Source organism: Chelonia mydas, chromosome 9 (assembly GCF_015237465.2).
Source record: "Chelonia mydas isolate rCheMyd1 chromosome 9, rCheMyd1.pri.v2, whole genome shotgun sequence".
NCBI lineage: Eukaryota > Metazoa > Chordata > Testudines > Cheloniidae > Chelonia > Chelonia mydas.
Window position 1 is genome coordinate 100,786,799 of NC_057855.1, and position 15,057 is coordinate 100,801,855.

Sequence of the window (15,057 nt, forward strand, 5' to 3'; positions counted from 1 at the left end):
ATAGAAGAGATATTTATTATTGATTTTTTTATATCCAGAGATCTTCCCCAAGCACTGAAATGCAGTTAGCTGTGTGGTGGAAGGAGACAGCTGTGTAGCAATCACAGCAATACCTCTCAACTTGGTCATGGCCCTAATGCAGGACACAATGTGTGAGGAAGGCCCAAAGGAAGGGACACAACATGGTCTCTGGGAAAGCTTCAAGGGGAATGTGCTAGAGGAGTGTGCTAAAGTACAGAAAAGGGGGTGTGGAACCCTTATATTTGAATGCTTATAACAGAAACGAAAGGGGAAACGCCTGTGGGAAGAAATGCAGTAGATTTACTGTGGAACAGCCTTTGTTTAAATGTTATTCATAGTATTCAACCACTATGTACATTATTTTATACTAGTTGCCATGTGCTTGGTGTGCGTTAAGTATATGTTTTACTCAGCGAGCCTATGGTGCACTCTCTTTGAAATGTATCAGAGGAGTAGCCGTGTTAGTCTAGATCTGTAAAAGTGGCAAAGAGTCCTGTGGCACCTTATAGGCTAACAGACTTCATAGAATCATAGAATCATAGAAGGTTAGGGTTGGAAGGGACCTCAGGAGGTCATCTAGTCCAACCCCCTGCTCAAAGCAGGACCAATCCCCAATTTTTGCCCCAGACCCCTAAGTGGTCTCCTCAAGGATTGAACTCACAACCCTGGGTTTGGCAGGCCAATGCTCAAACCACTGAGCTATTGGAGCATAAGCTTTCATGGGTGAATACATCTGACAAAGTGGGTATTCACCCACAAAAGCTTATGCTCCAATATGTCTGTTAGTCTATAAGGTGCCACAGGACTCTTTGTCTCTTTAACATGGCTACCCTGAAACATTTCAGTCTGTATCAGCAAAAAAAAAAAAAAAAAAGGCAAGGAGTTCTTGTGGCACCTTAGAGACCAACAAATGATTTGGGCATAAGCTTTCGTGGGCTAGAACCCCCTTCATCAGGTGTATGAAGTAAAAGATACAGGAGCAGGTATAAATACATGAAAGGATGTGGGTTGCTTTACCAAGAGTTAGGTCAGTCTACCGAGATACATCAATTGACAGAATGAGGAGTAATGGTGTCAAGTTGCAGTGGGGGAGGTTTAGGTTGGATATTAGGAAAAACTTTTTCACTAGGAGGGTGGTGAAGCACTGGAATGTGTTACCTAGGGAGGTGGTGGAATCTCCTTCCTTAGAAGTTTTTAAGGTCAGGCTTGACAAAGCCCTGGCTGGGATGATTTAGTTGGGGATTGGTCCTGCTTTGAGCAGGGGCTTGGACTAGATGACCTCCTGAGGTCCCTTCCAACCCTGATATTCTATGAATTCATGTGTTTATACCTGCTCCTGTATCTTTTACTTTATACACCTGATGAAGTGGGTTCTAGCCCATGAAAGCTTATGACCAAATAATTTGTTAGTCTCTAAGGTGCCACAAGAACTCCTCGCTTCTCTTTGAAATGAACACAGGATTGTTACCATCAATGTCCGTGTTTTGCCACCTGCCCCCTGTGCTGGAATTTGTCCCGTCACAGCAGCAGGAACTCATTCCCAGGCAGCTGGTGTCATTCACAGAGCACACGGATCCCTGTGCAGGTGGAGAGCAGGATGGGGACTCTGGCAGGAGGCAGTAGTTGCTTTTGGGCGGACGGCTCTGTCCGTGACATGCGGTTCAGGTGTGTTTCGCTCAGTGCTATGCCATCCAAGCTGGCCTGAATATCCCGGGAGCGTGACGGGAACAGACACACGTGAATCCTGCCCATGCCAGGTTTAAGACCAGCCACTCTCAGGGCAGGACCATCTATCACTACAGCTCTCTTTGTGCTTGTAGTGTGACTGGACCATTTAGCCCTGTTTCTCACACAGTCACTCTAGGACCAGGGATATCTCCAACCGCTCATAACAGTGGCCAGTGCTGTGCTGCCTGGCAGTGCTATTCAGGATCAGATCTGGGCATAGCGTTGTGGGGCCAGGGCAGTCCCAGCGTCATTGGGTTATGCGGAGAGTTGCTCCTGGACCCTCATTCTGTGAGTGCAGCGTGACATTCCTGGACAGCTGTTGTGCTCCTGCCCTCGGGGCCCTTTGCTACCAGCAGGCTACCAGGCTGGGTGGCCGTTGGCCTGCAGCCACAGCCCAAGTGCTTCCCGCTCGCTCTCCTCCCGCTGGCTGAGAGCTGGGGGTGAACTAGACCACCTGAGCCGCATCTTGGCTACTGATCAGCTGGTTCTTGTCCAGTTAATAACAGCCGATCCTCTTCCTCCTTCCAGCCTATTAGAAGAAGAGACCGCGATCTCTGTTGACTGGAGCAGCTGGGAGCTCACCTGTTCCAGTGCAGCGGGCCTGATTCTCCACAGTACGTCCCCTTGCTGGGCCACGTACCTGAGTGCAAAGCACGCGTGGAACGCTCTCAGTTCGATGCCAGCCTTACAGCCCCAGGTCCAGGTCTGGACTAGCTGTGCTCTCCTGCTCCCTGTGCTCCTTCTTCATTCCTTACCTTGTCTCCTGGGAGCTGAGGCTGGCTCTAAGGCATCCGTGAGCTCCTCAGTACCCCTGCTCCATTCCCGACAGGGCTGTCACTGAGGACGTGCATTGTCACCATTACGGAGTGCCAGGGAGCCTCCAGTCCTGAGACTCCACTGCAGCTCCCCCACGGCCAGTCAGTCTGAAACCCGGCTAACACTGAAAGCACAGCACCGCTGCTAGTGGTTTTGCAGAGATGGCTCCTGCTGGGGTGAGGAACAGCTGACTTCCTCCTGTCTCTAGCCTTGGCTCCCGGCAACTGTTGGGCTGACAACAGGAAGCTGAGTCAGCAGATCAGCTGCAATTGGTGCTTGGTTTTTATTTTATTCTCCCTGCAGCCAAAAGAAGCTATGGTTTTCTTGACACTTGTTCTGGGGGTCAGGGGTGTCTATGGTGGAAGGTCTGATGGGGACAGGAGGAGAAGTGAGTCCTTTAAATCAGGGATGTCATCAGTGCTTTCCCTTGTTCCACACTCATGCGAAAAGGTGAGACGTGCTGGGTGAGCGGCACCGTCGGGGACTAGCTCGCCTCACCGGCTAGGCCCCAGTTACCTTGCACGGTATCCGGAGGAGTTGGGCTAGGACAGGGCACCTACAGTGACTGAAGGAGCATCTTTAGACTCCGACTGTAAGGTCAGAAGGGACCATTGTGATCATCTAGTCCAGTGGCTCTCAACCTTCCCAGGCTGCTGTGCCCCCTTCAGGAGTCAGATCTGTCTTGCGTACCCCCAAGTTTCACCTCACTCAAAAACTACCTGCGTACAAAATCAGACCTAAGAATACAAAAGTGTCACAGCACAGTATTACTGAGAGATTGCTACTTTCTCACTTTTACCCTATAATTATAGAATACATCAACTGGGATATAAATCTTGTGCTTACATTTCAGTGTATAGCATAGAGCAGTACAAACAAGTCATTGCCTGTATGAAATGTTAGTTTGTATGACTTCCCTAGTGCTTTTTATGTCACCTCTTGTACAAGTAGGCAAATAGCTAGGTGAGCTGATGTCCCCCTGGCAGAGCTCTGCATACCTCCAGAGGTGCGTGTGCCCCTCAGAACCACTGCCCGAGTCTGACCTCCTGCATGTTCACACACTTACCTAAAGGAGCCGCTAGGGCTAACACCGACAGACAGCACCTCTCTTGCCTCCTGGTGCTGAGCTGCCTCAGAGGCAGCAGAGTCCTTGGCAGACTTGGCTGCTGCACTAGGCTTGGTCTCTGTGCTCTCCTGGACACCTTGGGTATGTCTACAAGCAATGCCTGGAAAGGGTTGATGTAGGCTCAGAAGGGGGCCAATTAACCAAACAGGCCGACTGCGAGGCAGGTGAGTGAACACTCCCCTGTCGGAGGGAGGGAGCCTGGCTGGTTTAGGAACAGCTAGGCTGGATTTATAAAGATGGGAAGTTGCTAGCAGAAGGGGCTGCTGGGAAAGTCTGTAGTCACTCCCTGGGAGTGATCTGGGCTGGCAAATCAAGAGCAGAGAGGAAGCCAGGAAGGTAGGGAAGGGCTTAGGGCAAGACCGTGAGGTGTAGAAGGGAACAGACCTTGGATGCTGGCCAGAGGGTCCCTGAGCAGAACGTGGAGTAGAGGGGGGCCTGGGCTCCCCTACCAGCCACTGAGGGAGTGGCACCACGAGGCACTGACTGGTAAGGCTGCCTAGGACTGCTTTTGAGGGAAGACTTTGATACCCAGAAGGGGAAATGCATGGAGTGACCCAGTTGGAGGGTCAGGTCACAAAGAAGAAGCAGCAGCTCATGGAACAAGAAAGGGGCTGCAGCCCCAGAGAGAGACAGAAGACGGCGTGCAACTGTGGGAAGGGGTGTTGCCCCTACAAGCTTTTGCCTACAGTGACCAGGAGGAGGCACTATTCTGGTGGTGGGTGGGCCACCCTGTCACATTGCATAGCACAGAAAACCCTCCAGCAGGTGCTGAATTGGGCTTGGCCTGCAGGGAGGGCTGCTTCATTGCTGTGTAGACTTCTGGGCTTGGGCTGGAACCTGAGCTCTGGGACCCTCCCACCTTCCAGGATCCTGGAGCCTGGGCCCCAGCCCAAGCCCAGACGTCTACACAGCAATGAACCAGCCCTGCAGGCTGAGCCAGCTGGCATAGGCCAGTTACAGGTGTCCAGCTGCAGTGCAGACATACCCGTGTGCAGTGGTACAGTCCGGTATGCTGTACCACTAGGATATTTATAGCGGGGCAGTGTTCAGGCCATATGGGGCGAGTGGGGGTGTTCAGGCTGTATGGGGTGTGGTGGGGCCGGGGGGAGAGGGGTGTTCAGGCTCAATGGCACAGTGCCTCTTGCTGGTCTTGGCCTCTATGTCTCTGATGTTCACAGCATGGGTAGATTCCCCATTAACTTTGCCAGGCCTTTGGAAGGTTATTCTCCATCCCTGGCCTGTTTCTGCCCAAGGCTGGGGGCGGGGGACAGTACCTCAGGGGGCAGAGTGAGCCGTCTTCCTAGAACTGAGCAGTGGGGGGGACTTGCCTGGTTCTTGGAGCCAGGGAAGACGTTCAGGGGGCTAGTTGGTTGGGAAAGAGGCTTGCCTGGTTGGGGTTTTATGGGACTGGAAGCGAGCAATCTGGCTCTCGGAGCCTGTCATGGGGGAGAGGCCGTGGGTCACCTCGAGCTGACTTGGAGGCAGGGTGACTTAGAGCGCAGAGTGCCGGCTGCCGACACATGGCTCTGTTCCCGTTCTCGTAGGTCCCTGCTAGCAGCACATAATGGCTCTAAGCCTGGGTGTCGGGAAGGAAATTGCACTGTGGAAACGGAGCTTTCGGAGAGACTGAGGGTGTCTCAGCAGGTGGCTGAGTGGGGTGCTCCAAGTAGGGCTGGATCCCAGCCAGGAAGAGCTTTGCTGGCTTGGGTTGATGTAACCAGGGTACTTGCCTCCTGCTGCTGTGCTCTTTTCTGCAGCAGGAAGGAGGCTCCCGGAGTAGGAATAAATGGTAAATTTTCAGAGTGGAGAGGGGAAACCAGTGGGGTTCCCCAAGGGTCAGTCCTAGACCAATCCTATTCAGCTTATTCATAAATGATCTGGAGAAAGGGGTAAACAGCGAGGTGGCAAAGTTTGCAGATGATACTAAACTGCTCAAGATGGTTAAGACCAAAGCAGACTGTGAAGAACTTCAGAAAGATCTCACAAAACTAAGTGCTTGGGCAACAAAATGGCAAATGAAATTTAATGTGGATAAATGTAAAGTAATGCACATTGGTAAAAATAACCCCAATTATACATACAATATGATGGGGGGCTAATTTAGCTACAGCTAATCAGGAGAAAGATCTTGGCGTCATCGTGGATAGTTCTCTGAAGACGTCCACGCAGTGTGCAGCAGCAGTCAAAGAAGAAAACGGGATGTTGGGAATCATTAAAAAAGGGATAGAGAGTAAGACGGAGAATATCTATTGCCCTTATATAAATCCACGATACACCCACATCTTGAATACTGCATACAGATGTGGTCCCCTCATCTCAAAAAAGATAGACTGGCATTGGAAAAGGTTCAGAGAAGGGCAACTAAAATGATGAGGGGTTTGGAACGGGTCCCATATGATGAGAGATTAAAGAGGCTAGGACTTTTCAGCTTGGAAAAGAGGAGGTTAAGGGGGGATATGATAGAGGGCTATAAAATCATGAGTGGTGTGGAGAAAGTGAAAAAGGAAAAGTTATTTACTTGTTCCCATAATATAAGAACTCGGGGCCACCAAATGAAATTAATGGGTAGCAGGTTTAAAACAAATAAAAGGAAGTTCTTCTTCATGCAGCGCACAGTCAACTGGTGGAACTCCTTGCCTGAGGAGGTTGTGAAGGCTAGGACTATAACAGGGTTTAAAAGAGAACCTCCATGAATTTATCCAGTTAAGTCCATTACTAGCTATTAGCCAGGATGGGTAAGGAATGGTGTCCCTAGCCTCTGTTTGTCAGAGGGTGGAGATGGATGGCAAGAGAGAGATCACTAGATCATCACCTGTTAGGTTCACTCCCTCTGGGGCACCTGGCATCAGCCACTGTCGGCAGACAGGATACTGGGTTGGATGGTCCTTTTGTCTGACCCAGTATGGCCGTTCTTATGAAACATCTGACTGGTCTCAGATAAATGCACCTTATGACAGTTGAATAGCAACAGCTAATCAAAGCCCTACACGGACATACTCCCCCTCCGTTCAGCCAACCCCACTGGCCCTTCTCAGGCCAGCCCCTCTTCTAAAGTCTTGTCCATGGGGAAGGTGCCCTAGCTTCCTGAGAGCCCGTCGCGGTGGGAGTAGCGCTCTGACCGCCCGGCCCGTCGCGGTGGGAGTAGCGCTCTGATCGCCCGGCCCGTCGCGGTGGGAGTAGCGCTCTGACCCCCCGGCCCGTCGCGGTGGGAGTAGCGCTCTGACCCCCCGGCCCGTCGCGGTGGGAGTAGCGCTCCGACCCCCCCAGGCCCGTCGCGGTGGGAGTAGCGCTCTGACCCCCCGGCCCGTCGCGGTGGGAGTAGCGCTCCGACCCCCCCAGGCCCGTCGCGGTGGGAGTAGCGCTCTGACTCCCCGGCCCGTCGCGGTGGGAGTAGCGCTCTGACCCCCCGGCCCGTCGCAGTGGGAGTAGCGCTCCGACCCCCCCAGGCCCGTCGCGGTGGGAGTAGCGCTCCGACCCCCCCAGGCCCGTCGCGGTGGGAGTAGCGCTCTGACCCCCCGGCCCGTCGCGGTGGGAGTAGCGCTCTGACCCGTCGCGGTGGGAGTAGCGCTCTGACCGCCCAGCCCGTCGCGGTGGGAGTAGCGCTCTGACCGCCCGGCCCGTCGCGGTGGGAGTAGCGCTCTGACCCCCCGGCCCGACGCGCTGGGAGTAGCGCTCTGACCCGTCGCGGTGGGAGTAGCGCTGTGACCGCGCGGTCCATCGCGGTGGGAGTAGCACTGTGACCCCCGGCCCGTCACGGTGGGAGTAGCGCTCTGACCCCTGGCCTGTCACCCCGCAGTCCGTCGCGGTGGGAGTAGCGCTCTGACCCCCCGGCCCGTCGCGGTGGGAGTAGCGCTCTGACCCCCCGGCCCGTCGCGGTGGGAGTAGCGCTCTAACCCTGTCTGATACCAGACAAAACCATGTTTGTTTGTCCCAGTGCTGGACGGGGGACAAAACTCTCAAAGAGGACAGTCCAGTTTAATGCTGGACAAGTGGCCTGCCTAGCCAGTAGCATGTCTGGGGACTGTTCTCAGAGGGAAGCAGTGTCGGTGCTTGGTGCCTGGTGGGTTCCAGTAGCCCTCAGACATATCGCTAAGGGAAAGGTTTTTGCTAGGGCTGGCAGGAAAGGGGAAAGGCTGCAGATCCCCTAGGCACAGGGGCTTAGTGAGGGGCCCTGGGGCAGTCCCGTGCTCTTCAGGGCTCGTGCCTGGGATGCCCTCCCCAGTCCAGCCTCTATTCAAGCAAATTTGCATTTGTCAGCTCCCAAGCCAGGCTCCATTAGTGTCTCTCATTGGGTCCCCTCTGCACTGGCTCCCTGCTCCCCCATGAGTCCCACACAAACCTGCTCCTGGAAATCTCAGCCTGTTTGACTTGCAGCTTCTCTCCAGCTCCCTGCTGCCAACAGTTCCCACTCCCAAACAGCCTGGCACCTCCTGGGTAAGGCCCTTTCCCCTTGCCGGGCAGTGGGGATGGGGCGGATGGGAGTTGTGGCCCCCTGCTTTGCAGATCCATTGCACCACATGTGGTTGCACCAGCTGCCTAGAGCACTGCCCCCTCCCTGTGTGATGGGGAGGGTTGTGTGGACCTTTTTTGCAGCAGTATCCCATGGCAGGCTCATGTCTAACTTGCTGATCCCCTAGTGCCCCTGGCTCTTGCCTGCTCCTGGTTCCTCCCTCCTGGGGCAGTGGCCACTGCTAATCTATCTGTGCCCCCTTCTTGTATTTCTCCCGTGGCCATTGAGGACGCTCCTCCACCTGTGATGCCTGGGCCAGGTACTCCAGCCTGGGGTGGGAGGTGGGGGCCCTGGGGGAAGTGTGAGAAGCCACAGGGTAGGAATGGGGGAAGGCAGGGGGCAGAGAGACAGTGACCTTTACAAGCAGGGTTCTGATGGCCCTGGGCTCTGGTTCCATCTCTGGGAAGTGGGAGCAGAACTCTGCTTGCCAGACCCCTCCATGCACTTACCTGCCTTCCCTTGTTCATGTTTCCTGGGCTGGGGGACCTGAAGGCTTTTTTGGGGGGAAGAGAGGAGGGGTAGGGGCACCCTCTGGGCTACGGCAGGTCTTGGGGGGAATCCCACTGCCTGATGCACCTCTGGCACTGACTCTGCCTCGTTTTTGCACCTTCCCTTTTCTCAGCGCCCCCTGATTGATATGGGCCCTGCGGCTCTGTCAGTGATAAGGACTCCCTGCAGTAAACTGAGAGGTGGTGCCTTCAGCAGATGTGCCTGCCTGTTGGGCGATGGGCGACGCCAGGCTTGCCTTCCAGCAGCCTGGCCGTGAGATGGCCTGGCATTCGGCGCTAGACAGAAAGGCAGTGGTTGGGGGCTGGACCTCCCTGCTGGGGAGCATTTGGCTGCCGGCCTGCCTAGTTTCGTGGTGGGAGAAGGGAGGGGAGCTCATCCAAGATTCCTGTTTCCTGCCTGCAAGTCCCAGCTTCCCCATGTTAGCCATCCCAGGGAAACCCTGCAGAGGTATTGCTAGAAACCCCGGGAGTGCTGGGTCCAGGGCCAGGCTCCCGGCGAAGGTAGGAGTCCCAGGTATTCAGCCACTAGCATCAGTTACTCCATTCTGTGGACTGGCTGCTCCTGGCTGGCAAGGAACAGCCCCTCTCAATGCTTCCTCAGGCAGACACGGTGCCAGACCGTCAGCCCCTCGTAGGCAAAGATTTAATGGTGATGATTGGAGATAGTCCCTGCATTTTCAGCTGGCGGTGGGGTGATATCGCTGTGCCCTGCTGTGCGACTGTTCCCTTCTGCCCCAGAGGTGGCTGTCCGTCAGTGAGGGTGAGGAAGCCCCTTTGCATAGCTCTGTGGGATCCCGTGTGCAGTGAAGGAGATGCACAGGGCCAGCTGTGACTGCTATCAAGTATTTCTAATAGCCAGAGGACACTAGATGGGGAGGGCTCTGAGTTACGACAGAGAATTTGTTCCCAGGTGTCTGGCTGCTGGGTCTCACCCATGTGCCCAAGGTTTAACTGATCACCATTTCCCCCCCGAGACTCGGGGGCGGGGGGGCCCACGGGAGGGTGGTGTTGCACTTTCCACTCCGGCGTGGGGCACGGGCCTCGTGCTGGTTTGAACTAGTGTAAGTGGTGGAGTCTCTGTAACTTTTAACTTGTTAAACAAGATCTGAGGATGTCAGTAACTCAGCCAAAGGTTAGGGGTCTATTACAGGAGTGGGTGGGGGAGGTCTGTGGCCTGCCATGTGCAGGAGGTCAGACTAAATGATCGCGCTGGTCCCTTCTGGCCTGAAAGTCTGAGAGATGATATGGACCGGGCCTTCCGGCCCAGTGACTCCCTCCCCAGGCTGCGCTGCTTCTGGCTGCTTCCTTTGGAGGTGCTGAGCCGCTGCCTGGTGGCCCCTCTGGCCTGTGCAATGGCATAAGAACCACCAATCAGGAAGCTCCCTGGTGACATCAGCCTTAAAAATAAGGGATTGTCTCAAAATGTGAAATGGGCCAGACAGAAGATAGTGGCGAAATGCTGCTCCCTCTCCCTCGGCCGTGGGTGTGCAGCCGGCGGCTCCTCGGACCCAGAGCACAGCGTGGAGCTGCCTGGAGGCCTCCCTGCATGTGCTGGGAGGGTGCAGCTTTTTGCAAGTGGCTAGCTTGGCCTCTGCTCAAGGATGCGGTCAGCCGAGCCGGATGGGCCGGCCTGGATTCCCCAGGCAGGACCGTGGCAGGCTGGATTCCCAGGGCCTGGGACAGGTCGGCCGGGCAGGACTGAGCAGGATTTCCCGGGCCTCTCTGAATCTCAGTGAAACCCAGAGCCTCTGCAAGGAAAGTGACACCAACGCTTTTATTTCAGCCTCAGCGATGTTTCTCCTTCTTGCTGGCCTCTGGTTTGATTTTGGGGGATGCTCCTGCTTTTCGCTGGGCACCCTCCTCGTCGGCAGCTCCAGCTGCCCCTGGACCAGGCCTCCCCATGAGCTTTCCCTGGACAGAGGAGGCAGATGGGGTTATGGGGAGGGAATTTGGAAGCAGTGTTGTCTGCAATGCTGGGGCTGCCGCTCGCTCTCTGATTCCCCCTCCCACTCCCTCCAGGCTGCAGGCCCTGGCTGCTGTGCAAGATGCAGGACATTCTGCAGCCTGGAGAATGGGAGAGATGCTAGATGGGAGCTGAACCCCTCCTGGAGCACGTGGGTGGAGGGTCTGCAGCAGAAGAGGATGCTGGTCCAACCTCTGTGTGACTGACCTCTCCAGAGCAGCTTCCAGGGTTTATGGGGTGATTGAACTGCCCCTGACTGAGCTGTGGACCCCCTGGGCAGGCTTGAGGTGCTGCTATTGGGCTAGGGGCATTCTGGGTGGGAGCCTGGGAGGGGAGAAGGGACTCTAGTGTCCCTGGCTTTCATTCCCCACCCTGACTCTGGGAGTCTCTGAGCTTCTGGACACTCCCTCCTTTCTGGAGCTCCCTGAGCCACCTCACCCCCGCCCCCTCCTTGCACTTCCCCAGAGACAGGAGCAGAGAAGGCCGAGTCCCCTCTGCCGGAACCAGGGCGTGGACAGCCAGCAGAGCAGAGGAGGCCGGGGGCATGGCGCTCACTGAGATCTGGGAGGGCACAATGGAAATCAGCGACTCCATGGTCTGGATCTTCTTCCCATCCTGGGCCTTCAGCAGCTTGAGGCGGCTCTTTTCCAGAAACTCGCACTGAGTGCGCAAGGCATCTGCGGAGAGGGGATAGGCGGGGCTCAAAGGAATGGCATCTGCCTGGCTGCAGGGAGACCTAGCCTCTCTGACCAGGTTTGCTCCATGCCATCTCCAAGGTGAGCCCCCTTCCTCCCCGGGCCCCTGCAGCGCTGGCACTGGCTAGGGGCCGAGCCATGCTCCCTGCCCACCAGTGGCCCTATGAGCCTCCCCGCGTCCCCCTAGCGTGGCTCTGTGTGTGGGCTCCGGAAATGTTCCCGCCTCCCAGGCAGGCAGGCAGGCAGGGAGCAGGCATGGCCGTGAGGGAGCCCTGGGAGAGGGGTTGTGAGCCCTGGGCACGTGGCAGGGAGGGCGCAGGCCTGCTGGTGCTGGGTTTCTTGATGACTCTTTTTATCTTGGCAGCAAATCCAGCTGGCTCGGACCCCCTGGCAGTGGGCTCAGCTAATGCAGCTTGTGGGACGAGTCTGCCAGAACCAGCCCATGGACCCTGCGCCAAGACCTTGGTGTAGAGCCAAGGGCCTGCCCCCTGGAGCTAGAGCAGGGCCTGGGCCAGGCCCAGGTCAGCTGTGCTCTGTGTGGCTTGTTCCTTGTTGGCTGAACGTGAATGAACATGCCCCATCTGAGCTGGCCTATGGCAGGGAGCGTGGCTGGGGCAGCTCGGCCCAGTGCGTTACCCAGCCCCCGGCGTTACGGCCCATGATAGCAATGCCAGCGGGACCCAGCATGGCTCAGGGAGCAGCCAAGCAATGGCACAAAGCTGTCGAGGAAAGTAGAGGCTTGAAATCCGGAGACGCTTCCCGGTGGAGACCTGCAGGGGCAACTGCCAAGGCAAAGGGGGAGCCCCAGCCAGGGGCCGTTTATACCGGGACTGGACAAAGCCCTGAATGGGCACCAGGGGCCAGGCACAGGGTCCCATCGCTGTGACATCAGTAACTTACCTCAGTAGCTGCCTGCTGTGGGGAGCCCTGCACGCTGCCCAGACCCTTTAGCGACTGCAGCTCCTTCCCTGAAAGCTGGGCTTTGAGAGCCCTGTTCCAGCCGTGGCCACTACGTAGTGCATCTGAGGAAGAGGCCCCATCCCCACCAATAATGCCCCCGTGCTGCACCTCCCTCTGTTCCTGCTCTGCACCTCCCAGGCTGCGTCCTGCCACGCCCCACAACTGCCGGGGTGGTGTGCAGCCAAGTCCTTTCTGCATCTCCCTTGCCGTGGCCTCTTTGTGCCACCCTGAGCATGGGGCGGGGAGCAGCGGCCACCTACCCAGAAGCTCTGGCTCGGGATCCTTGAGGATGGGGGTGAAGGCGCGATAGGCGTTTTCCTGTTTGGTCCCTGCAAGAAGGAATCCTCAGCGTCACGTCACGGGTGGAGAAAGTGCCATGGGGCTGGTGTTGCCTGCTCCCCTCACTCCTCAGGGCAGCAGCAGAGCCAGGCGCTGGGCTGGGCTGGCCGGGCAGGGAGTCCTGGGCCGATGGGGGTGGGGTGAGATCTGCTCAGTGCTGGTACCTCTGGCCATGGGCATTGGATTGCTGCTCTGGGCCCTTGGGGGTCGGCCAGATGGCACAAGGAGCTCCCCCAGCAGAGCCTTTGCACAGAGCTTTGCACAGAGATGCTTTTAAAGAGAGAATTGTCTCCCCCCGCTGCCCTGGCCAGCTGTGGGGCTAGGGCTTCAGTGGGGAAGGGCTGTGCTGCTGGGGGCTGCAGGGTGCCCCCGGGAAGGCACCTGGGGCTCCGCGCTCCACCCGGCACACATAATAGGTTCCTCGGGGTGAGAGGAACTTGCTGGCGCTGTCGCTGGGAAGCTTGACCAGGAAGAGCAGCTTGAGGGTGCCCAGTTCGTCGCATAGGTCGATGGCTTCTGGAAGACACCGCAAGCCCTGGGAATGAATTGCGCCCCCCGCTCTGCTCCCCCCATCCTGCTCTATGGCACAGCCCACGACGCTGACTCCGGGACCTACCTGCTGCCGAGCTCGCTGAGGCACTTGCCTTTCAAACAGTCCTGTGAGGCTGGGCAGGGCCAAGTCCTCTGCTAGTCCTGCTCCCGCGCCCACCACGCTGTGGAGATGGGTTACTGGGCTGGGAATCCTGGCTGCCCTGCAGCCCACTGGGGCACTTCACCCGCCGGACTCCCCCTCCGCTGCATGCTGCAGAATGGTCCACGGCCTCCCACTCCCAGCTGTTGTCCAGCCATGCTGCTGTCTCCCGCACCACCAGCCTGCCTGCCTCACCTGCAGCCCTGGCCTCACATCTCTGCTGCTCTCGCCCGCCCCCTGCAATCAGTCCTGTTTCCTTTGCCCCACCAGGCCTGCCCCCACTGAGCAAGCCTCTGCACAGTGCCCATGGCACTTGTAAGCCCCTCATCAAAACCGCCTCCTCGGTGGCTTTGTGCCTCGTGCCCCTGGCTATAGCTCTGTGCCACCCAGGCTTGGAGTGCAGCACCCTCCTGCGTGGCCGGTCAGATGTGTGGATGGTGTCACCTTGGGAGGGCATTGCGTGGGCTGCTGGCTGACCCCCTCCCCACCCATAGCCCTCTGGATCCATTGGACTCTCCTGTGGTCGACAGGGTATTACGTTTCCTCTTCCCCAGAGTGTCTTGAGTGCCTCTGCTACATGGCTTCCCCATGCTCCACCGCATGTGTCCTGCCCAGCATAGCGCCCAGCCCTGGCATCTGACATGACGTGCTCACCATCACCCGTGTCGGCAGCCCCCAGCCACCTGGATCTTGCACAGAGCTCTCCCCGGTGGCTCCTGTGGGGCTCCCTCATGGGCCACCTACTGCAGGTAGATGCTGCTCCTATGCGCTGCCAACACCCAGCGCCAGTTCACGCCCTCTTGTCCTGTCTCCCCAGCATGTGCCATGGACCCAGAGCCATGCGCTCGGGCTCGCTAGATTGGGTCTGCGGACCTGTACTTGCTGCCAGCCCACTCTCGGTTTCTGGCGGGATCCCAGCGCAAGCCTGGCAGGTCGGGGTGCTCACCTGTTCTCTGGAGCCCCACCTTACTCCTCAGGTAGTGCAGCAGCAGGAGGACAGAGCAGCCAGTATTAGCCAGAAACTGCTGGTTATCTGGAAGGGACAAGGCAGTGCCTGACCCAGGGCTGGGCACACAGCCGGGCCTGGGGCGGCCTCGGGGCTCTGCGCTGGGGGAAATGATGCAGCAGGTGGGAGCTATCTGCAGGCTGCCGCCTCCGCCTCGCTAGGCTTCCGCACGTGCTGGGGCGAGAGGATGGCTCCCAGTGCCCAGCAGTGTCGGGCTCACCAGCCAAACCCCCTGTGGCCTCAGGCTGAGCATGGGGAATGCCCTAGCGCCCACGGGGTGCCCGTGCCGGCCCACCCAGCAGCTCTGTATCTGCCCTCTGGGTGAGCTGGCACCTGGGAGCTGTCCCACAGTGCCCTGCTGTGCCCCTGCAGACCAGGCTTGCAAGGCTGAGTGGATGCTTAGGGGCTATGGAAACTCAAGAGAGAACCCCAGGGGAGAACTCGGGCCCACCCCTCTGCAGAGCTAACTGGAGTCTTGCCCCCTCACCTTATCTCACCCCAACCCACCCTCCCAGTGAAGGCTGCCGCACATACAGTACCTTCTCCCACCCAGGGGCCTCACCTGCGTGTTTGACACAGATGAACATCGCAGTGCCTAGGCCAAGCTGCATGATGCCAGAGGTGGGCTGCAGGGCACAACCCCCTCACATGACTTGCAGCAGGGCTATTGTGAAGTCAGACACAGAGAGAAAG

The 15,057-nt window shown here is 57.4% G+C and overlaps 1 protein-coding gene across 1 annotated transcript; it reads right to left on the reverse strand.

Annotated features, from left to right (window-relative positions):
* Window positions 1-10,479: 10,479 nt before the first annotated feature.
* Window positions 10,480-14,951, reverse strand: C9HXorf65 (chromosome 9 CXorf65 homolog). The gene is made up of 6 exons (XM_043523062.1): window positions 14,927-14,951; window positions 14,305-14,517; window positions 13,049-13,183; window positions 12,589-12,657; window positions 11,229-11,350; window positions 10,480-10,621 (listed from the first exon to the last, which is right to left on the reverse strand). The coding sequence occupies exons 1-6, from the start codon at window positions 14,949-14,951 to the stop codon at window positions 10,496-10,498; spliced, it is 690 nt and encodes a 229-aa protein (XP_043378997.1). The 3' UTR covers window positions 10,480-10,495.
* Between the last annotated feature and the right edge of the window lie 106 nt (window positions 14,952-15,057).

Bases quoted from the DNA above. Each gene is read 5' to 3' on its own strand.
- C9HXorf65 (XM_043523062.1), bottom strand. From the start codon at position 14,951: ATGTTCATCTGTGTCAAACACGCAG. The intron at 13,184-14,304 runs GTGAGCACCCCG...GGTGTCTTCCAG, and splicing joins GGTGGGGCTCCAGAGAACAG to AAGCCATCGACCTATGCGAC. The intron at 10,622-11,228 runs GTGAGCGCCATG...TCCTCTGTCCAG, and splicing joins TTGTGCCCTCCCAGATCTCA to GGAAAGCTCATGGGGAGGCC.